Raw genomic sequence first — 25,103 nt, forward strand, 5'->3', positions numbered from 1 at the left:
ACTGGATGTCCTGGGTCCTCCCAATTCTTAGTCCTTTAATACCTCTTTTTCTCCTTCTCTTATTCAGACCTTGTGTCTTCTGTTTAGTTTCTCAACTCATACAAAACCACATCCAGGCCATCACCAATCATTCTATATGACAAATCCTCCTTCTAACAACCCCACAATATCACCCCTTCCCCCAAAATATTTCTTCAATTTAATCTCTCCCACTCTAAGTTCCCACGCCACCCCTAATCCCACTCAAAGCAGCCCGGAGAAACAACCACCAAAAATTTTCATCACCCCAATAATTCACCACTATTTTGTTTTGTTTTTCTTATGTATATAAGAAGACAGGAATGTCAGGCCTCTGAGCCCAAGCCTGCACCTATACATCCAGATGGCCTGAGGCAACTGAAGAACCACAAAAGAAGTAAAAATGGCTGGTTCCTGCCTTAACTGATGACATTCCACCACTGTGGTTTGTTCCTGCCCCGCCCTAACTGATCAATTGACCTTGTGAAATTCTTTATCCTGGACAATGAATCTCGGAAGCTCCCCACTGAGCACCTTGTAACCCCCACTCCTGTCCATAAGAGAAAAACCCCCTTTGACCACAATTTTCCACTACCCACCCAAATCCTATAAAACTGCTCCACCCCTATCTCCCTTTGCTGACTCCTTTTTTGTACTCAGTCTGCCTGCACCCAGGTGATTAAAAAGCTTTATTGCTCACATAAAGCCTGTTTGGTGGACTCTTCACATGGACGCGTTTGACATTCCTTAGGTATCTTTTTAATCTCCCTCATCTAACACAGTGTCTGGCACTCAGAATCACTCAATATATGATCGCAGAATAAGAGATGAGTTAGAAACATAGTTAAAAGCAGAAAGAAATGGAACTGGAGCCCAAGACTATAAAGCTTCAGTTCTTCCCAGGATGTCTTTTCTGAATGAACAGGTGAATATAATGAAGGTACACGTTTTATTATCAGTTGATTCTCATGCCCAGAAAAGCATTGATACCACATTCTTATGAGCTCAGAGAGAAAACTTGTTCTTGGTGTGTCTCCAAGGTACCAGAGGTCAGTGTGGCCACCAGAAGTGACCCATCTAACAGTGAGCACAGGGCTTCATTGTGAGCCTCTGAGGACAGGCTGCTCATCAACTTCTGCATTTATAAAGCACTTGACTGCCCTGAAGAGGAGCTATTTGTTACACAAAGTCATCTGAAAGAAAAGGGTTATGTTCTTAAAATAACTTTATTAGAGCCTATTTAGTAAATGACTTTCTAATGGTTAGAAAGTGTCTAGCAGATTGCAGTAAGGTGAGAAGGATGTCGCTATTTATATACTCAAGATTCTTCTTTCTAAGAGAAAAATGGAGTACAAAACAATATTTATAGCCCATTAGTCTAGGGTTTTTCTTCAACTGATAACTTTCACACACATTCAGAAGACATGGCAACCTATTGCTTATATCTAAATTCCAAGCAGCTATACTGTCAGCATTCTATCTACTTTTTCTTTCACTTTATTGTTTTTCTTTCTCTCTCATTCACTCATACACACACACACAAACACATAAACCACATTTACATTTGTGTACCACATTCACATATACATAAACTCAACTTTATGGAGCATGACATTTAAAAAATTTAGTATTTGATATGAAATTAGTTACTTCTGATTTATGTTGATATAAATACAATATATCAATACAATATATAACCTGCAGCCTAGACGGAACATAAAGAAAAATGGAAAAGCTAAAACATGGGACATGCATTCAATAACTTGGATATGGACAGCAATTCATAACCATTCATTCTGCTAATATCTTTTGAGCACCTACTACATGTCATGAACTTTACTAAATCACGAGACCCAATACTGAGCAGAAGAGAGTGAGGAAACTCAGACCAACAAGGTAACCAAATACTTACCTTGTTCGTTGATTCTCTGCTAACATTTTAAGATACAAAACTAAACCTTTATTTTGTTTTTATTTTCTGTGTCACATTAAAGACACCAAATATAGTTACTGTAAGTCCTTCTTTGTATTAGTGTTATTATTATAAAGAAGAAATTAATTGATAGATACCATTTTATAATGAAAGATTAATGGGCAAGTGCATGGGAGTAGCTTAGACTATCACTAACATTTGATAACACATAAGTATGTTATTTGCTCTGTTAGAAAGGAAACGCAAATGATGCGATTAAAGTATTAAAAGAAATGTATACATAAAGACAAAAACATGCAAGGGAATGACTAAAACGATACAGAATGCAGGATGTTTGAAAGAGGTATTCAATGCAAGATTACTTAAATCTTACCTTAAAATTTTGTATAGAATTTGCAAAAGATGGGAAACCTGGAAGTATTTCCTAACAATACGAAAAGATAATATATAGAAATATAATATAAATCAGGGTCAAAAATTATTTAGAAAACAAGAAGAAAAATAAATGGAGAGGCATCTGCCTTTAGAGAAATAGGTGATCATTTCAAGGGTATAATTACTTTAAGACATTTTCATAGCTTTTGAAAATACAAAAATATTCAACTCCAATAAGACAACATCGTTTTCTAGAAAATGACATTTTTATTTTAACTTGAAATAATCATATGTAGCTATATATTTTGTAAACATGTCTCAAAACAACAGTAAATATTTTAGAAGGTGAACTATGTAAAGAAGAGGTATATGAACTCATATTACTTTCCCTGTAAATATACACAGCACACATGTTTCTTTGTCCTCATAAGAATTAAGCCTGTGTTGTGCTTCTTAGGGCAGTCAGGAATGTGTGTGGCAATGGAAGAGCGGATGGGTGAAAAAATTAATGAAAGTTTAGAAGGTGAATGAGATAAGTCAATAGGCCTATATTGTTTATTTACGACTGAGTGCTAATTATTCAAAAAATATCTTAAGGGGGAAGTTTATCAGTTTTATTGGATGAGATTAACAAAAACATGGTGATGTCGATTTTCAGTAAGAAAATCATATTTAAAATGGTAGCCATAAAATATTTAATTCAAATAAAATCACAAAGGGGATATATAAATCAAATACACACAAAAATGAAAGCCTGATAGATATGTTCATGCCAAGAAATTTTTTTTTATTTAATGAATTAAGAGAGTAAGAACTGAGTGACAAATACTGAGTACTTTGAGGTGGGGGCTCAAAACTAATATGCATAGTTTACAAAATATTAAAGGTTCACTAGACAGAATTAGGTGACCATTAACTGTGTTAAACAAATATAAACCCTACATCATAACAAAAAATACATTATTCGAAATATTCAATTTTAGATGCTTATGCACTACGTGACAAATGCCACTAAAAAAGGGCAAAGCTTCCAATAACTTTTCCTCAAAAATAATTTTTGAGATAAGCCTGAATAAATCATATGCATCCTCTTTTTAGGAAAGGGATAGAGGGAATTTTTTTAATGACCAGAATTTATTTTTTAGATGATTAAAGTAACCTCTGAAAATAATAAAACCTCTTTAGTAAAGTATATTAAAAAGCTTATATGAATAGATTGTGTGTTTCAAATCTCTGAGAATTTTTGCATTAAACTCCTGCTCTTGAGCATTAAGTAAAGCATCTCCTTTTGTGTTTTTAGATGTTTCCAGCCACAAAGTTTACTAATCTGGAGAGATGATTAATGTCAGAGACTCTAAAACGGTAAAACCACAGACACCAAATTAGATATAAATCCATCTGGGTAATATAAGGACTTCACATATAAAAACCAGATGGAAGTTTGCATGGATTTTCTCTGTGCTATATGAGGTAAGTCTAATGTGTTTTCTTACAGAGTTTCTTATTCACACAACAATATTGTCAAAATCCAGCAAGCCCCAGATGACTCCAAAATATTTGCATCAATCCATGCCAGCATTTGTACATGGAGTCTTTGCTTTAGCCGTTTGTGGTGCTTTTTAGAAACAATTACTTTACTAGTAATAACTATAGATAAGTCACTCTGGTGGCCAATGTTTGTGCTCCAATCCTGACAAGGAACAAAAGAGGTTTCCTGAACTTACTGTTTTTAAGAAGCTAACATAGTTCTATCAAATGCCAGATTAATTTCATCTAAGAGACCTAGGAAACAGGAGTTACCTCTGTTTTGCTTATTCTTTTATGAAGTCACTGATTTCTAACTATTGGCATAATGTCTACTTGGAAGCTTTTGGTTATGCTCCTTGGCCTTATTCTTCTTTATGTATGCTTATAAGTCTATTTAGAAAACATATTTTACATTTTTTGGTTTTCTTATTACTCTTCATTTTCATTTCAAACTGCTCTGAAAACTCCAGTTGAGACCTGAACAATGAAGACAGACAGGTTTTCACTCATCTTGAAAATTCCATTTATTTTTTTCCTGATGTCATTTACCTTATAATTATTTGTTTTAGGAGGAAAGGAGAAAGGAAGAAGAGGAGCACCTTCTAGTTAAATTAAAGTTCAGCAGTGAATCCACCTGTCTATATAATTAAAAATAGAATACAACACTACTTCAAAAATATTAAAAGAATGGTCATATCCATTGCTAATAAACAGGAAAGCAGGCAGTCTGGTGTCTTGGCTGGAGTGTAAAATAGGACTAACTTTCTACAAGGCAATTCAAAAAACATTTTTAAAAGCATTAAAATTTTGTATGCCCTTTAGTCTGGGAATTCCACTTCTAAAGAAGAATCTTAGCCAGGCGTGGTGACTCGTGCCTGTGATCCCAGCACTTTGGGAGGCAGAGGCAGGAAGATCACTTGAGGTCAGGAGTTTGAGACTAGCCTGGCCAACACGTGAAACCCAGTCTCTACTAGAAATAGAAAAAGTTAGCTAGGCGTGGTGGTGTGCATCTGAAATCCCAGCTACTCAGCAGGCTGAGACAGGAGAATTGTTTGAACCTGGCAGGCAGAGGTTGCAGAGAGCCAAGATTGCACTACTGCACTCCAGCCTGGGCGAAAGAGCAAGACTCCATCTCAAAAAAAAAAAAAAAAAGAAAAGAGAGCGAGAGAATCTTAGAACAATGTTTTATTACAAGATTGTTCATAAAAGCACTGCTTATAACAACAAAAATTACAAATTAAAGCTATTAAGATTGGGTAATAAATTACTGTACATACATATGATGACCTGCAGAATTCTTTATAATGTCCATGGAAGAAGAAAATTATAAAATTGTGTGGATACTATAATTCTATTTTTATTAAAATATTATATGTATCTTCCATATACATATGCAAATGTTGGAAATTAACATCAACATATTAATTTTTTCTAGTATAGGTTCTCTCTAGAAGGTCAAATACAATTTTTTCCTTTTCCTTTTTTTCCTGATTTAAAAAATTTATGACAATTAACATGTAATTTGAGCAGCATGAAAAATGTTAATGTTATTTAAATTATTTAAAGCCTGAAAAATCTAACCACAGTGAATAATTAGAACTTTTACAAATTGTGCCTTACTTCCCATATGTTCGCTGTCAATAGATATATTAAAATCCAAAAGTCAAAATTAGATTTTATCAGATCAACCAGAGCGAGGGGATTCAAGATCTAGATGTTCAAATGTATGACAGAAATACGATTACTTCAATTCTCAGATCACTAAAATGGAGTTCCCAACACTGCTATCTTTTCTCAATTTGAGTGTATCAGCATCACATAGTCTTACATTTATTATCAGCAATGCTTTCTCTAACATATTCAACATGCAAACCAGAAAAACCTTTTCCTTTAATCATCGCCCCATTTGGTGGTATCTTTTTTAAATCAGTTGCTCTCATATTAAAATGCATTCAAATTTAATTTTTTGAGAACAGCATACTCAAAAATCTGAGTCACCGTCATTGCATATACTAGCAATACTTGAAGAAAGTAAATACCTACATCATCCTCTTGCCCATCAGTGCCTGCATTGTGGATGTCAGGATAATGTTTCAGAAACTGGGCTACATAGGTCATAATAGACTTCTCATCTGGTTTATCCACATCAACATCTGAAAAAAACAAAAAATGAAATGTGAATAAATTAATTAGCATTCATTGGATTTTAATAATACAAGCTTTAATATCTAGCTATCATACCAAAAACACTAAACGCAGAAGGAAAACAGAAGCGCTATTTAGAATTTTGGAGGGGGAGGAGGGTAAATCAAATTTAGTCTGGACATTACATGATGGAAATTATATTACTCAGAAAGATGATACATTTTAACAAACGGCATTTAAGAAAGTAGCATATATGTCATTTAAATAAGACATACAGTATCTCATGAGACAGTATTTCACAAATACGAGATACTGTATGGTTACTCAAACATTGTCTAGTTAACTGAACATAAATAATATGTAAATTTTAGAACTGGCATAAATGGGTAGTACAAAAATGCTTACAAGTGTGACACTGAATGACAGTTCATATACTATATATGGCCAAATATAGACAAGTCTCTTCTCTGCCCCCACAAATTTTACTTTAGAAGAAAGGGAGATGCCTTATATTCCATTTCCTGGGCAGCCTCTTTGTGGAGCATTCTCTCCAAATTACAGTGCTTTGAGCAATCAAGCACTCTTCGAGGGAAACTGCCTGAGAAGGCCGCAATCACCATGATTTTGAAGCTTATAGATATTTATCCAATACAAACGGTAAAAATCAGGCAAATAGATTTATACAGAGTTAGTAATTATACATGGAAGTAAGAATGCATAAGTAAAAAATGCTGTAAACAAGTCTTTTAAATATCAATTTTAAAGGCAGAAAATGATTATGTCTTCAGAGCAATTTATAGAGCAAAAAGCAAACCAAATTGCTACAATAAAGTATAAAACTAATCTAATATTTTGTACAAGTTCTTTTTGGTCAGAGGCATAATTTCTAAGACTTCCAATGTAGGGTTTAAAGAGTGCTACAATTCACACCATTTAAAAGGAAGCAAAGATAACGAATTCTGAAATTGGTTAAATGACTCAAAGGTGATGAGTCAAACCGTTGACTAAAACTTTTTTTTCAGGAAATATGAAAGTCGAAAGAAAAGCAATATTTAATACATGATTTAACATAGTATATGCTGTTAACTATATATGTAAATCATAAAATCATTATTATAATAGACTTGGAGTACTTAATCTGTATCCCTAAAAGCTTATACATCCAAGTTGGTTAAATAACTTTTTGAAGGGGAAGTTCTCATTAAGAAATTAGAAGAAAGTCTTATATCTAGGATAGCCTTGTATTTATGCAACCTCAGTTTTTGACCATCAAAGAAAATATTAAGATCTTGTGGTCTGGTGGATATGAAAGAATCAGGTATATTCTTTTTTCATCCCACTCTAGGAATAATGTCAGCTCTGTTACATCCTCTGAAATTGATGGCTGGAATACGTGTTTTTCCCTTGATTTATTTTTGTGCAGAGAGAAGGCAGAAAGCCCTTTGATATCCTAGTGAAAGTGGGGGTGGGGGCAGAGTGGGACTCAAAACAGAATCCTAAAATGTCAAGGAATCTCTATGGGGCCCTTCATCTTCAAAGAAACCTAACTGGGTCTCTGTAACTTACTCTTAGAAACACAAGTCTATCCTCTTTGTTTCAGAGCTAGGGAAGTTCAGTCTGAAATTCCATCGTTAAAAATAATTTTCAGTGGATCCCATGAAGATAGAGAGTAGAACGGTGGTTACCAGAGGCCAGGGAGGGTAGAGAGGAGAGGGGAAAAATAATTTGCTTTCACTGTGTATTTACATTTCTGCATTCACTGATATAAATATCCATAATTGACAACCCACATAAATTATGTGACATTTGGAACTTCACTTTGATACTTTTGTTTCAACATAGCTAACAACTTACCAGTTTATAAAAGTTTATCAAAGGCATCTAAATTGTCTTTTGAAGGCTTGAAAGAGTTCATTCCATTTCCAAAAAGTCTTAACACTCACAGCCTTACCAAAAAAATGTACCAAACAATTAAAATGACAACTATTAGTCAAACATTTATGTAGTTTGCTGATTGACACCAAAACACTGCATGGTTAAAAACATTTCTAAGTATGAATAATCTACATCTTCCAGACCTCTGAGATTATATATTATCCTGTCACCCTCCCCTCATACACCCTCCCCTCATTCTAAAACTTTCATTCCACCCTTAAGTATATTAAGTCCCGTTCACCTGACTGATATACCAATGCCAAAGTGTTGTTTGGAGCAATGAAATCATATTTTACCCCAACCAAGGTGGTAGATATTTATCCAGAAGAAAATTGATGCAGGAAAATACCATTACTTCCCACTTTTCTCCAGCTTTCTGGCTTGGAAGAATCTTGGAAGTCATGTGTATTTCTGAGTTTAAGAAAGTTAAGACATTTAAACCCTCAGCCGGGCACGGTGGCTCACGCCTGTAATCCCAGCACTTTGGGAGGCCGAGGCGGGCAGATCACGAGGTCAGAAGATCAAGACCATCCTGGCTAACAGGGTGAAACCCCATCTCTACTAAAAAGTACAAAAAAATTAGCCGGGCGTGGTGGCGGGCACCTGTAGTCCCAGCTACTCGGGAGGCTGAGGCAGAAGAATGGCGTGAACCCGGGAGGCGGAGCTTGCAGTGAGCCGAGATCGCGCCACTGCACTCCAGCCTGGGCGACAGAGCGAGACTCCGTCTCAAAAAAAAAAAAAAAAAAAAAAAAAAAGAAATGAAAAAAGAAAAAGACATTTAAACCCTCTGTGTTAACATATACAGCAGTCAATGATTATTCAGCCTACCTTCAGGATCTAGCAGTCTTGGGATCCCCAGTTCCGTTTCGGCGATAGTGAAAGCATCCTCCAGATTTTCTCGGTTGGATCTGCCTTTCACTTTCTCCAAGTCCACCAGTTCGGGTCGAATGGCATGAATAACTGAATGAAAGGCAACCCCGCTTCTCCAACTCTTCCCAAAATCTTTTACTTCTATTCCAGTCTGCCTTTGTGTTATAAAAACATAAAATGATGTCACATTCTGAATAGATACAAGGACTTTCTTCAAGGCCTCATGCAAAATCCAGTGCTTTTCACCAACAATATGCAGAGAACTGTATCAGTTCATTGTGTTTGAGAAAAATTAAGGAAAACAAAATTTTTAGGGGGTAACAAGATAAGATGTCAAAATTCCAGTCCTATATTTAGAGATTTCTATGTTGGATTTTTCGGTAATTAAGATAGTTAATTTAAAGCATATTTTTACATTCATTTTATAAAGAAAAATCAATTTAGAGAAAAATGCTGAAAAATTTTAAGAAAACAAATTATAAAGATGCCAAAAGTGATAGTAATTAACCACTGTATATTTTTTGTAGAGAGATCTAACACGTTTCTAATGGGAAGCAGCACTGTGTTGTACACAGGTTATTACAGACTAAGATAATGTGGCTGAATGCTTTCCAATGCAACAGAACAGACAAATGCAAATATTGCAATTATATCTCTCAAGTGTTCACAAGGGACCCTGTATTCCACCTAAATGCAAACAATAATTCCAATTACTCCACCAATAAAACTGTTCGTAAACTCCTTTTTTGTAATTGTCTTGAGGGCAAAGCCCTGGTGGTAAATCTTTTTTCTTTGGTGGTGGATTTGATTAACTCAAAGCCAGTTATTAAGAAACTGATTTCAAGTTAGTAGTCATATTTTGCCTTTGGAAAGCAGAAATGAGGCAAGTTCATAATGAATGATTTTTTTTTCTACATGTAATTTATCAATTATAAAAGCAGTTCCGAAAACAGAGTTGTAAAGATGATTTTGAGCATTAGCTGTACCCCTTGATTAAGTGGAGGGCCTGCAAATATGATCACTTAATTAGGGAACATTCAATGGATAAAGTCATCTGGTCATCTGGTAGTTTCTTTTTAAAAAGTTAGTCTCATTAACCTTATAGTTGTTGCTAAATAAAGCAAAAATATCACTCAAGTAATTTTTACTAAAATTTCAAAATTTTCATGAAAAATACAACCTGAATGGTATGCTGATTAATATAACAAGTTTATAAATGTCCATTATTATTACTATTATTATTATTATTATTGAGACAGAGTCTCACTCATTCTGTTGCCCAGGCTGGAGTGCAGTGGCACAATCTTGGCTCACTGCAATCTCCACCTCCCAGGCTCAAGGGATTCTTGTGCCTCAGCCTCCCAAATAGCTGGGATTTCAGGCATGTGCCACAACACCTGGCTAATTTTTGTATTTTTAGTAGAGACAGGGTTTCATCATGTTGGCCAGGCTGGTCTCAAATTCCTGGCCTCAAGTGATCCACCCGCCTCGGCCTCAAAAGTGCTGGAATTACAGGTGTGAGCCACCGCGCCCAGCCTATCCTTAAATTTTATTGCAGACAACTTCTCATTCACTTTAAAACATGTTTTACCAATGTACACTGTTTGCATAAAATGTATTATGCATCATTGAGCCTGATCATTGGCTTCATCTACAAATATCCTAAAAACAATTTTATGAGATTCCAGTAATTGTAAAGTAATCTTGAATCTTCTCTTAGTTATTTTCAAGCTTATTTCTCTGGTAGTATTGATATAATTTTTTTCAGCAGACAGCTGACATCCATGCAGGTTGAACAGTATGTCCTTTTTATCTATTCATTTGTAATCCATCTCTGACTTAATTTTATTTTTCTTTGCCCACATTTCCTCATTTAAAAATGTTTTTTTACCCTGTTAAGCCACTTCAAATTAGTTTTTAACAAAATTCAGTGGAGTGTAAATACATAATTAGTTAATAAATATTCACCATGTAATTAGCTATTTCTAATTTTCTTGAACTTGTTTATTGTTTTAGACATTTTCAAAGAGAAAGACATAATATGCTTTTCTAAATATTTACTATACTGAAATAATTAAAAACGTTTCAGCATGTTTTATTTCTTCTATATTTGTTGAAAAAATATATGTAGGTATACACACACACATACATACACACGCTGTTTCCTATTACATCAGTTAAAGTCAGTTAAAGTAGTAGGTAATATTCCTTAAAAGTTTTAGTTTAAACCTCTTATTTGAGTATTTTAGATACAAACCCAAAGAAAACTTAGACACACCATTTAAAGAAGTGATGAAGGGTGACCAATTTATAAGCATTTCTGACCTCTAATATGTATTTACTTCAAGTTACTTTGAATAACTATGGCTACACATATATTTATTTTGTTACCTTACTAATTTTTGTCCAAAAATATAATTGTTCTGCTTATATATGTGATAATAGGTATGTAAATGTAAGATATGCTATAACTTAATGCTTTTATTTCTGATAATATGTGCTGATAGTGGATGAAATTAGTTTTAAAAATTAGAGGACTTAACTATCATATGTTACTGAAACCATTTTTTAATTTATTTCTCAAATATTTTTAAACTTTATATGAAAACAGTGGATACATCCTGATAACTAGTTTAGTGTTTACTGGATGTTTTATCATTTCCCACCATCTTCAATCTTATGAGTGTGATGAACTTCCAAACTAGAGTCCCACGAAATATTATGATTTTAGGAATAACATCACTCATACCTCAAAATGGATACAGATTCTAAAGTCTTTCACACATGTTAGATAATAAGTTGCTTGAAAAGCACATACCGGGATAGTATAAAAGGCAGTTTTTAGAAAAAATTATCAACGGTTTGGTAGCATCATGGAATCATGTGTTCATTACAGAATTTTTATGGCAGAGAAAAGTCATCACCCCAAACCTCTATAACTTATGCAGCTACAAAAGAAATGGATCTTATCTATTGCTCACGGGTGGAGAATCCTCAGGCCCAGGATTCTGGACATTGGCCTAGATAAGGAAAGTAAAACTTCCACTGATGTTACCAATATATAAGTTGTAGCAATGACTTTGAGCTGTCACCAGACTCTTGCACATCTTTGAAACCCAACATAGCATGCATGAAACTAAATTAAATGCTGGATAATTCCAACAGCATTAAATTTGAGTTTACTTCAAGCTACTGTTTTATTAAAAGAAAATCAATTTGTTTTTGGTTAATTTAATGCCGCACAGAATACCACCTTGACATTATTGCAAAGTTTAATTGCAATAGCATCGTGACACATCGCACGCAGTCACCAGTCTTCTCCCTACCCAGTTAAGTTGTAAGAGACATTAGTAATGCCACCGTGGATGCAATTAAACAGTGTTCCAACAATGTGGGAAGGGTTTTTTTAATTTCATTTCTACTTCAGATTCTAAAGTGCCATAAAGCTTTGTTTTCAGAAATATATTTGACTACAACTTGAATCATGAAAACATATCCCGAATTAGAAAACCAGCAACACACTTTAAAAGTTAAACAAAACAACATAAATTAGTAACACTAATTACATCCTTTGTGTTTCTCTTTTTATTTTTTTATTTTTGCTCTTCAAACACCTTAAAAATAGAACTCCCTATGTTTAGCACCTCAATATTTTATAATCAGTACTTGTTTACAACTATTTTCCAGAAGTAGAGAATCAAATTCAGATTAGATTTAAGCATGCAAAACAAGATAAAAAATGAGTAATTTTACATGACGTTTAGGAAAATCAAACAAAAGCATACTCTACATGAAAGTACTTACCTCGACCACATCAGACGGCAAAATACTTATATGGTCAACTGAAAACTCCATTGAAATTGCTATGAGAAAATACTTTTTGAGAGCACTCCTTTTCTTTTTTTCTTTTTTTTTTTTTCTTTTTTTTTTTTGAGATGGAGTCTAGCTCTGTCGCCCAGGCTGGAGTGCAAAGGCGCAATCTTGATCTCAGCTCACCGCAACCTCCACCTCCCAGGTTCAAGCGATTCTGGTGCCTCAGCCTCCTGAGTACCTGGGTTTACTGGCACACTCCACCATGCCCAGCTAATTTCTGTATTTTTATTAGAGATGGGGGTTTCACCATATTGGCCAGGCTGGTCTCGATCTCCTGAACTCAAGTGATCTGCCTGCCTCAGCCTCCCAAAGTGCTGGGATTATAGGCATGAGTCACTGTACCTGTCTGAGAGCAGTCATTTTCTATCCACTATTATCATATAAATGCATACACATGTAAATGTATTATGCCTAGAGGAGAACCGAAAACTAGATGCAAATTCTCAGCTCACAAAGCTAGAGTTGACAAAAAAATCTACACTCTGGATAAAAAATGAGACCAAAGGAAAAAAATTTAAAAACTAAAATTGCTAGAAAGTTTCAGAACATAAAAAAAAATAATAATGTTTTTGGAATGTGTAACTTAGTTCACATTTTTCTTAAATAGAACATACTGGTCTCATGAAGAGATAACCAAGTTTAAACTTAGAATTTATTTATGTAAAGATTATTTAATAGGAGCAGAAACTCTAAACAATGACCTAAATAGAATTAGCCCTCACGCTACTCAAAATTTAGGATAAATCAGTTTAATTAATTGGGCCCAATAACATAAATAAAGAAAAAATTAATTTTATCAGAGCATTTTCCTAGAGTCTTAGTGGTGATTTGTGTTTATATCTCAATTCAAGGAAAGAGTGAAACAAGCACTAAAGCAAAGTCATTCATTCAAATGTCTCTTCACAGTTTGCAATCATTAGAAGGTGCAATTAGTAATACATTCATAACTCAAATTATTTATGGATTGCGAATTTAGACAAACTCTTATACTTACTTGCCAGCCGTGTACTGAACCCACTTTAATAAAGCCTTCTTAGCATTTCCTTGGATCTTGGTGGTCACCTTCCGTTTACTTGGTGGGCTGGGAGTCTCAGAGCTAACTATGCTGTCCACGGAGGATGCGCTGCTGGACAAAGACTGGAGCTGGGGCAAGTTGCTGGTCAACTCTTCGATCTGTTTGAGAGTTAACAGCCAGCAAAAATAGAAGCATTATCTTTGTTATTATTTCCTCAGATGTTTTACTTTTCCACCTACAAATGAGTTATGTTAACACCCTTGACATTCGTGACAAAATGCAAGCTCTTAAAAGGCATGATTAATATTTTACTCCTCTTTGCACTTCCCATTCCACCCCAGCTGTATCTTACACACATATTTATAGAATACATGAATGAATTAATCAACTAAAACCTACTGGTTAGAACAATTATTCTGGATAAAATGGCAAGTTCATTTCTCTCCTTCATGTCTAAAAGGAGTTTAGAACTGCTCCCTTCCAAAGAAAACAGAAAAGTTTCCTGAGCTCCTTCTGCAACATATTTCATCTCCATTGTGAGGTGCTAACTTTTCAGATTGGGCACCTCTGCGGGAGTACTTTGGGATTTGAGGTTCCATGTGCAACAGCTTTGCAAGGGAGAAGAGGAAATTCTGCTACCAAAGAAACAATGTATGTGTGAAAGGTACATTTCTGCTAAGTTAAGGATCAACCCCAAAGATATGGCAAATGAGAGCATTATTAAAATGGCCACCACCATCTCCCTCCAAACATTGCATCAACTAAAAAAGGAACTGTAGCACAATACCTGGAAATATAGAATAATGGTCCACATCAATCCAAGAACTATTGAGGGTCGGCCGTCAGCTATATCGGTGGAGTTAATGTTGACTAATTTAATCTGTTTAAAAAAGAGAAATTGTACTAGTAATGTACTAGAATATTACAACTCATTTAATTATGTAGCAATTAGGCCTTTAGTAGACATCAATACGCTCTGATCATGCCTATGTAATGGTACACGGGAGTAAGTAGAGTGAGGTATCGAAACAAGCACATGGTTTCAGTGAAAATTTCAGGGGGATTTGTTAGGTGTACAAAGTAAAAACTACAAAATGGATTTCAGAAACTTCTTTTGTTTAAGGTTGAAAAAATATAACATGCAGGGAATTACCAACAAAAATGCCAAACAGAAAAAAAAAATGTTATTCTTTATATTTAGAGGTTGACTGGAGCTTAAGAGAAACCGCAATGAGAAGTTTAAGAAGATGCACTTACTTTGAAGTTCGTTACCAAATAGCATGAAACTTATGCTCCCTTTTACCTATAAAAATCAGGAGTTAAGAATTCTAAAATTTGTACTAACCGGTGATCCTCTGTGCATGGACTGACATGAAAAACAAAGGGAGAAGATAATAGATATACATAAATCATCTTTCAAAATCAGCGTTATTTGTTCAAAGGGAATAAAGAGGTAGGTAGTCAGTTTAGAGCCTGACTGTGGTAATACGTTTTAAAGAAAAACAAAGGAAAGGCAAGAAATAGCAAAATAGAGACTATTAGCATTCAGTTCCCTACTTTTGGACAATGACATATAAAGCATTCAGGAGAGACGTCAATTCATGTACAATTGTCCCCAATTATTCATGCTAATGTTTTCCCAGCTACTAAAAAGTTATTTGCTAAGTCCCCCAGAAATGGATTTATATGGTTAAATCTATCTCATTCAATTTCTATAACCTACCTTCAAAAACATCCTTTTAGTAATTCTTAAACACAAATCAGAAACAATAATAATAAAGTACTCCTCAGACCTCTAGCTCAATAATTCTCAGCCAAGATTTCATGAAGTGTGTTATTAATAAAAAGCTCAGATGTTTGTACATTTTTTATTTAAAAAACTTTTGTCAGATGCAAAATCATTTCATAAATACTTTACTCCTGAAAGTTTAAATTTACTTGTTTTACATCACAGGGGTGGAGTAAAAGCTGGCACAAAAATTGTAAATGATTCGAGGTATGCCTATGGGATTTTTGTCTCACTGGTGAAGTTCATTCATCAGGTTCAATGACAGATAATAAAAATTGAGAACCGGCATAGATTATAAACTTGTATATCTACTTCTTTTGAATCAAGCAGTGTAAGACATTTAATATATGTTTGTGGAAAATAAAGAATACCAGGTTTTTTTTAACTTTTTGTGAAAGAATATACTATGATCTCTAGGATCGTTGTGAGAGCTTCATTTTACAACTTCTCCAGAATTTTCCCACATCCATTTTAGCATATATACACCAAACATTTATAATATATGTTAATATCCATAAGATTAATGCATTTCATAGGGGAAAATTTCTTCCTTTTCCTTGTGTATCATTTTTTTAAAAATGCTATTGAATATAATTTGAAATATCCTACCTCAACCCAGTTCCAACTGTACTTGGAATTGTACATTGTTAACATATTCAATTTATTACAGAACCTAAGGGTCTTTTGCCTAACTTGTGAAAAAAAATGTTTTTCATGATCATCTACCCTAAAATGTGTTTCACAATGAGTTTAGGGAGCACAGGTTGGTTTGTCTGTTTATTTAACCTCCCATCTCTTGCAAAATCCTATTGAATTTACAATACATTCTTAATAGCCTAGGAGGGTAGGATGGGCAATAGAGACACATCCAAAGAGACTGAAGAATTTCCAGAAGCCAGAAAGAAGATGGGACCATATTGACAGATAAAACCAGAGCAGAAGGATGTTGAGCCAGAGGTTCTCAAAGTGTGATTCCCAGAGCCACAGCAAGCACATGCCCTGGAAACTTGTTAGGGATGTATAGTCTGAGACTTCATCTTGGACCCATTAAACCAGAAACTAAGGAAGTGAGGCTCTGGAAAGTGTGTTAAAACCTTCAGGTGATTCTGATGCACATTAGTGCTTCAGAATGCTAGGCTAGACCATTGTACCTGGCCCATGTAATCTGGAGAAGTCTGAGTTATAAGAAAGAGGCTTGAATTGAATGAATTATTATTTGTGTCCCTCCAAAATCCATATTTTGAAATGTAACTCCCAATGTGACTGTATTTGGAGAATGGGTCTTTAAAGAGATAACTGAAATTAAATGAGTTCATAAGCATGGGGCCCTAATCCAATAAGATTTTTTTTTTTTTAATTTTTTGAGATGAGTCTCACTCTTACCTAGGAGGGAGTGCAGTGGCAGGAACTTGGCTCACTGCAACCTCCACCTCCCAGGTTCAAGCGATTCTCCTGTCTCAGATGGGATTACAGGCATGCGCCACCACGCCCGGCTAATTTTTGTGTCTTTAGTAGAGATGGGGTTTTGGCCAGGCTGGTCTCAGACTCCTGACATCAAGCAATCTAGCCACCTTGGCCTCCCAAAGTGCTGGTATTAGAGGAGTTAGCCACCATGCCAGGCCCAATGAGATTAGTGTTCTTAAAAAAGATGAAGAGAAACTATCATCAGAGTGAACATGCAACCTACAGAATGGAAGAAAATTTTTGCAGTCTATCCATATGACAGAGGGCTAATACCCAGAATCTACAAGGAACTTAAACAAATTTACAAGAAAAAAACAAACAACCCCATCAAAAAGTGGGCAAAGGATATGAACAGACACTTCTCAAAAGAAGACATTTATGTGGCCAACAAACAAATGAAAAAAAGCTCATCATCACTGGTCTTTAGAGAAATGTAAATCAAAACCACAATGAATGGCAATCATTAAAAAGTCAGGAAACAACAGATGCTGGAGAGGATGTAGAGAATTAGGAACACTTTTACACTGTTAGTGGGAGTGTAAATTAGTTCAACCATTGCGGTAGACAGTGTGGCAATCCCTCAAGGATCTAGAACCAGAAATACCATTTGATCCAGCAATCCTATTACTGGTCATATACCCAAAGGATTATAAATCATTCTACTATAAGGGCATGTGCACACATATGTTTATTGCAGCACTATTCACAATAGCAAAGACTTAGAAACAACCCAAATGCCCATTAATGACATACTGGATAAAGAAAATGTGGCACATATACACCATGGAATACCACGCAACCATAAAAAAGGATGAGTTCATGTTCTTTGCATGGATGAAGCTGGAAACCATCATTCTCAGCAAACTAACACAAGAACAGAAAACCAAACACTGCATGTTCTCACTCATAAGTGGGAGTTGAACAATGAGAATACATGGACACAGGGAGGGAAACATCATACACCAGTGCCTGTCAGGGGGTGGGAGACTAGGGGAGCTAGCATTTGGAGATACCTAATGTAGATGATGGGTTGATGGGTGCAGCAAACCACCATGGCATGTGTATACCTATGTAACAAACCTGCATGTTCTGTACATGTATCCCAGAACTTAAAGAATAATTAAAAAAATTTTTTTAAAAAAACAATGAATACAAAAAAAAGATGAAGAGATGCCAAAGATTGATTTTTCTCTCCACACTCACACAGAGAAAATGTCACATAAGGATGCAAAGAGAAAGGAATTGTCACAAGCCAGTAAGAGACACTTCCCCAGAAAACAGTCCTGGGGCACCTTGATCCTAGACTTCTTAGCCCCAAAACTCTGAAAAAAATTAATTTATGTAGTTTAAGCCACCCAGTCTGTGATATTCTGTTATGGCAGCCAAAGTGGGCTGACACACAGCTCACAGATGTTTAAAAAAATATTTGAGACCAGGCACGGTGACTCATGCCTGTAATCCCAGCATTTTGGGAAGCGAAAGTAGGCTGATAGCTTGAGGTCAGGAGTTCAAGACCAGCCTGGCCAACACGGCAAAACCCCATCGCTACTAAAAATACAAAAATTAGCTAGGCTTGGTGGCGCATGCCTGTAGTCCCAGCTACTCAGGAGGTTGAGGTAGGAGAATTGCTTGAACCTGGCTGATGGAGGTTGCAGCGAGCCAAGTTCATGCCTCTGCACTTCAGCCTGGGCAACAAAGCAAGACTCTGTCCCCAAACAACAACAACAACAACAACAACAACAAAAAACACAAGGAAGAAAAAAATTTGAATTATTTGGAAATAAATTTCAAAAACTCTCAGGAAAAATCCATATTACTAGCTTTTCTTGACAAATTTGAAAACTTAATGAATAAATCCATTACCGCTTTCCACTAGTTGCTTTCTACAATGAGGTATCAGGTTCCTCATTCTCAACAATAATGCAAGTAGTCAACTGCCTGTCTTATTTAATACGTAACTTAAAGGAATTTTAATCATTAATTACATTTTAACAAAAGTCCAGATGACTGGCTTTTCTTGGTAAATTAGAAAACCTGGGATCGCAGTTCTTGCAGTTCACTGAGGTTACTTTAGTTGGAACTATTTGCTCCCCTCTTCCAGACAGGACGCAGGACCACTCAGTTCTCCTGTTACCACACTTAGCCTGGTACTCACCTCATTCCTCTACATCATCTTTCTGGACCTCACAGGAACCTGAATTTATGGCCCCTATCTGCACTCTGATGGGCAGTAGTTGGCTCCCTGTATTACTGTTCTGAATGATCTACCTGACACCTTGCTGGAGAAGGAAACTTGTGGAAAGTGGTGATGGATCTATTCACCAGAGTCACATTTACACATTTCTCATCAGATTCTTACATATGTTTTTTCAATAGCCCTGCAAATAAGAGAAAAGCTAAGGACATTGTTAGGGTTTCCCCAGTAAAATGAGGAATACCTTCATTATTCCCTAAGTCAAGCTAAATAAGAATAAAAGGACTAAATAAATGTCCTGTTATAAAAAGAAAAAAATTCCAAATGGAAGACAAAGTCAGTACAAAGATCAAAAGACAAATTTCTAAAAATATAATTGAGACATAAGTCTTAACTTGTAAAGATGTATGCTAGGATAATAAGTGAGAGTGCACTACAGAACCTTCCAAAAAAACTCATTACTTCCCACAGCCAAACATTTTGTGAGGCTATGGGATATAGAAGTGCAAGAGAGTGTGGCCAAAAAGAATGTTTCAGGGAGATATGGAGAGGGAGTGATTTTTAAAAGATTAAGAGACTTGTGGGGAAAAAATAGAAATTCTTTCATTTTGTTCTGATTCTCAAGACATTACCTTTGGTGCTTAGCAAATATATTTAAACTTTATTTTTTATTACTTTGGGTTGTTCTGTGAAAATGGACATTGTGAAAACAAGTCTTCTTTACAAACAATGCCTTTCATAGGTTAAGTTGTTAAAGTTTTCTCCAAGGCTTCCAAGTTAATAAGAGAAATTTTGTTTTTGTATTCCTGCCGATCAATATAACTCAGAATGAAATCGGACACTATTGTCATACAGCTGAAATGGGAGAATGAATGATCTGAAAAACTCTAACTTTGTTTTTCATTTTTATTTTTTTAAGAGAAAGAGTCTTACTCTGTCGCTCAGGCTGAAATGCAATCACAGCTCACTGTAGCCTTGACCTCCCAGGCTCAAGAGATCCTCCCACCTCAGCCTCTCAAGTAGCTGGGAACATAGGCACATGCCACCACATCTGGCTAATTTGTTTGTTTGTTTGTTTGTTTGTTTAGAGACAAGGTCTCACCATGTTGCCCAGGCTGGTCTCAAACTCCAGGGCTCAAGCCATTCACCTGCCCTTCCCTCCCAAAGTGCTGGGATTACAGGTGTGAGCCATTGCACCCGGTCCTGAAAAACTCTAAATATCCTGTTTAACAAGGCTTCATTCAGCTTTCGATGAAAATTAATGAAAGGTGAGCAGAAAGAAGAGAAAACCTTCAATAAGAATGAGATTAGTGTGATATGGAAACACTGCCTGATATTGCATAAGAAGCCAAAATTGTTTTTCACACTATCCTAATGCCTGGAATCTCTCTTGGGCATGAAGTTTGCACAACTGACTGAAATGTATACTGATTCATTGCATTACCAACTTATCAAGAATATAAATTATTTAAGGGCTAGAATCTAAGTTTTCTGTAAATTTGTATTTTCTAGAGTTCCTGTCTTATAGAAAGTCATCAATTAGACATTTGTAAAGTAATTGAATTAACTCAGTGCATATAAACTGAGAAGGAAATAACTGAATGGGTCTATTTTCCAGAAGTAATCTGGATCTCCATTTATAAAACTAGTTTTGGTATTACCAAGCAGAGACTTCCTAAATTCCCACAAATTAGAAAAGGCTAAATGTAAGAGGATTGGTGCAACCCTGTTGGAGGGAAATATGGTAATATCTACCAAAATTACATGTGCATTTACCTTTTGACTTAGCAAGCACGCATCTAGAAGATACACCTCCAGTTATATGGAAGCACTTATGCACATAGTTATTAACTGCATCATTGTTTGTGTTTGAAATATGCTAGAAACAACCCAATTCCCATTCATAAGAGAGTGGTTGAATAAACAATGGCATATCTAGGCAACGGGACACTGTGTAACTGTAAAAATAGCAGAGAAATCACTATGAACTGATGTGGGGTGGTTTCCAGGATATACTGATAAGTGAAAAAAGCAAAATGCATCTATGGTATGCTATCCTTCATGTAAGAAAGAAGGGAATATATGAAAACACATCTTATTTGTGGGGAAAAAAACGCAAAATATATGTTAGAAACTAGAGAGACTGGTTACCTAAAGGTGGGAGATGCAGCTAGAGGCAGGGAATGAGAATGGAGTAGTAGGGATGAGGAAGGGGTTTGACTTCTTTAAATATAGCGTTTATTATTTTAGAACCATAATAATGTCCCACTCTTCAAAACAAATAAAATTGACCAGGACGGCGGTGGGGCACAAAATAGAACACAAACAACAACAAATAAACCTATCTCTGTAACAAATGATGACATACTCCCACTGAAAGGGATGGGGAATAATAGAACTAATGTAAGAACATTTCAAAAATAGTTTTTTGACTGGATACTGTAATGCTAAAGACAAAAAAAAAAAAAAAAAAAAAAAAAAAAAAAACTATATACAAATCCTGTTCTCTAGTTTGTAAATCTGTTTCTCACAGGGGCATGGGTTAGTGACATACTCATCACTAAAAGGAACAAAGCCTCTTTAAAGAAGTGGTTGATTCCAGGACTGGGGCAGGGAAAATATAAGAAAAACCTGGAATATTTGTAGTTCTAGCAAATAAAAAAATGCTTGAAAAATTATAAGCCCATATCAAAAAGGTACAGGTGCCAGCCTGAAGGAGCTCTTAGTGGTCAAAGCTAGAAAAATTTGAGTGACAAAATAATAACAATGATTATAATGATGGATTTTAACTACCTAACAAAATAAATATACATGTGTCCCTACTGGAATAAATAACTGAATAAATAAGTAAATTGTGGGGGAGGACATCTTTTTCGTACAGAACAATTCCAATCAATAAATACAGAAGGAATGAGGAAAATAGAAAATCACCATTAGGCAAACAGCACAGAAATAATTACTGAAGGCAATGGATACTAAAATCAGTGAGCAAAATTTGAGGAAAAGCAGAAACTTGGCATAGTCTCAATTACCTCCCCTAAGTTATTTCCCAACTATAAAGGGAAAAACAGTGACTCTACCGTAGGAAATCATGGCAGACACCACATTGCCAAGTATTCAAAGTTAATGTAACCAGTCATAAGACATATCAGCACCCTATATTTACTGACATGGTGCACTGGGAAGAACATGACATAACTTTCTTGGGATTTTTTCCAGAAATGTATACACTCAACCTAATCATGAGAAAATATCATGCAAACTGAAATTGAGAGACATTATGCAAAATAACTGACCAGCAGTTATCAAAAGTGTCAAGGTCATGAAAGACAAGGAAAGAAAGAAGACCTGTCATAGAATAGAAGACATAACTAAACACAAGATGTAATTCTAGAGTGGATCCTGGAACAGACACAGACAATAGGGGGAACACTGATGAACTTGGACTAATGTTTATGTTTTAGTTAATAGTATCATCCCAATTTTAATGTCCTTACTTTGATAATTATACTATGGTTATGTAAGCTCTTAACACTAGATGCTGAAATGAACTGTAGAAATAAAATTTCTTTTTTTGCAACTTCTCCATAAATCTAAGAGTATTTTACAATACAGTGACATTATTTGTCTATGCTGTATAGACTACACGCAGTGTTTTGATCTACAGTCAATACTGAAAACGTAAGTATGCCCATACCTTCTTCCTTGGTGTTTTGTTTTTGTTTCTCTCTTACCTTTCTTCCTTCGAGGAACTTGAGTGCCGTGCCAATGTTAGCCACAGCATGGATTCGCTTCATCCGGCGTCCTTGTTCACAAGGCTGTAAAGAGAGGGGGGGAAAAAGGAATAAGACAAAATCTGCATATTAAAATGTTAGTTATAAGATCTATTTAAATGGATTAAAAATATACTTGAAGAATATTCGAAAGCAACCAAGATTGTTCACTTTCTATAAAGATTAGCAAATACATAAAGGGGTGTTCCCCATGGCACTCTGAAGATATACTAATTCACTCAATAAGAGCATTCATTCTCAGATTATCTGTTAATGCATTTGCCTTTTAGTTTTCTCTATGTCTAAGAGCAGAAATGCACAGAACTCCTACATTATCTACTATCACAAAACTCCTATGTTATCTACTGAGACTATCACTCCTATAAGTTAGCAAAGCATGTATATGAAAAATATTCTTAGTCACTCACCATTTTTTCAGTCATCCAAACATGCAAAGAGACTAACATTAATAGTGACATTTCTTGATTTGAATGACCAAAATACATGGGGGCACAAAAACCAAAGTTAAGAAATAGGATTCTGAGAATGAAATAGTGTGTTCTGGTACATGGATACTCAAAATTATGTTTAAGTTACCAAAATTTATTGTGTACCTTCTCTGCACCACACTGTTAATTTGAAAACTAAAAATTTCAATGAAGTAGATATTGTAAGCCTCGTTTACATTTACAGGAAGTATGCTGTAAGGCTGCATAGCTGGTAAATTGCTCTCTTCCCCAAATGAGAAAACCCTAGAGCTCTAAATGATCTCTTATTAAAATTGAAAACCAAGTATCTTTTCATTTCCAAGTAATAGTGTGCCAGGTAGTAATTTTTATGATATGATTTTAAAACAAATATATAAATACAAGATATATTTCTAAAGCAAATACATAAATAGAAGATATTTTTAAATTTTTACTTATTCTTTACTGAGACCTCTGTTAGACATGACACAGTCTCATCATTGTTCTGTGCACAACCCACTTCTTTAGTTTATTAGTTATTTTAAAAAATGTAAACACACCCAGAATGTGCAACCTAAAACAACTAAGGACCCACAACGAAGTATGAAAGCCATATCCCGAAATATGACCACCATTAATCCCATCCTCCTACGTGACCACACTGAGGGCACCCGTCACACTAACTCCAGTCCAGTGTTTGCCTTTTTATAGAGATTATTTCTTTCACATGCTTTCTTAAAAAGAATGCTTACTTTTTAATTTTATATGAAGAGCATAACTGTATTAATCTTTTCAGACCTACTTTTCCACATAACATTATATTGCTAAGATTCATCATATCATTGCCTTTCACTGTATTTCATCCATTTCAAAAGCTATATAATGTGCTATTTCTACACCCTCCTTCTGATATGAATGTGCTATTTCCAGGTTATTGATATTTTGGTATGTTGATAGATTATTCTTGTACTTCTCACCTTTTGTACAAGCACAGTTTCTCTTGGACACGTACCTAAGAGTAGAATTGCTGAGTCAAAGGGAATATGACTTGAATTTATATCCAAACTATCCTAAAATGGTTGCACTACTTTTTACTCTTATCAGCACTGCAAAAATAATCCCGTTAATCTGTATCCTCCCCACCGTTTGATTTTGGCAGATACCTTAAACATATTTTTTTCAATTGAATGTATGTAAAATGTATATGTACTCTTTTCCATTGCAGTTTGCATTTACATTTCCCTGATCAACAGCAATAGGGACTTCTCTTCCTCTGTTCATTGGTAATGTGTATTTCTTCTGTAAAATGCCTTTTCACATCCGTTGTCCAGGTTTTCCTTTGGGCTGTTTGCACCCATACTGTTTTGAAGATGTATTTTATATATTCTTGATTTAATCCTTTTACAACATGAATTGTGAATATCTTCAACAAGTTTGTAACTCCTGCCACTTTTTAAAAAGGTTTTTAATTTTTAAGATATTCTTAATTTTAATATATTAAATATAGCAATCTTTAGTCAATATTTTTTGTGTCTTATTGAATAATTGTTTTCCTATCCCTGTGTCTAAAAGATATTCACCCATGTTTTCTACTAAGAGTTGAAAGTGTTACTGTCAGTAGGTCCTTAATTCATGTAGATTTAATTTTTGTATAGGCCATGAAATAAGAATTCAATTTTACATTTTTCTGCTAGAATGAACTTCATTTCCTGTTCCATTTTTTTA

At 35.1% G+C, this 25,103-nt stretch overlaps 1 protein-coding gene across 15 annotated transcripts in view; it reads right to left on the reverse strand.

Moving 5' to 3' along the window:
- Positions 1-25,103, reverse strand: part of LOC105489042 (spectrin repeat containing nuclear envelope protein 1) — a 536,331-nt gene that overhangs the window by 387,842 nt on the left and 123,386 nt on the right. For 12 of the 15 annotated variants that reach the window (XM_011753636.2, XM_011753651.2, XM_011753648.2 and 9 more), the window contains 7 exons: positions 22,873-22,956; positions 15,037-15,057; positions 14,479-14,571; positions 13,671-13,849; positions 8,762-8,958; positions 5,897-6,006; positions 2,325-2,375 (listed from right to left, as the gene is read on the reverse strand). In XM_011753636.2, coding sequence (XP_011751938.2) covers positions 2,325-2,375; positions 5,897-6,006; positions 8,762-8,958; positions 13,671-13,849; positions 14,479-14,571; positions 15,037-15,057; positions 22,873-22,956 — 735 coding nt within the window. The remainder of the gene's footprint in view (positions 1-2,324; positions 2,376-5,896; positions 6,007-8,761; positions 8,959-13,670; positions 13,850-14,478; positions 14,572-15,036; positions 15,058-22,872; positions 22,957-25,103) is intronic. The other 3 variants (XM_011753647.3, XM_011753641.2, XM_011753643.2) reach the window with 2 other exon arrangements.

The sequence above is a fragment of the Macaca nemestrina genome, chromosome 5, assembly GCF_043159975.1.
Source record: "Macaca nemestrina isolate mMacNem1 chromosome 5, mMacNem.hap1, whole genome shotgun sequence".
NCBI classification, from domain to species: Eukaryota; Metazoa; Chordata; class Mammalia; order Primates; family Cercopithecidae; genus Macaca; species Macaca nemestrina.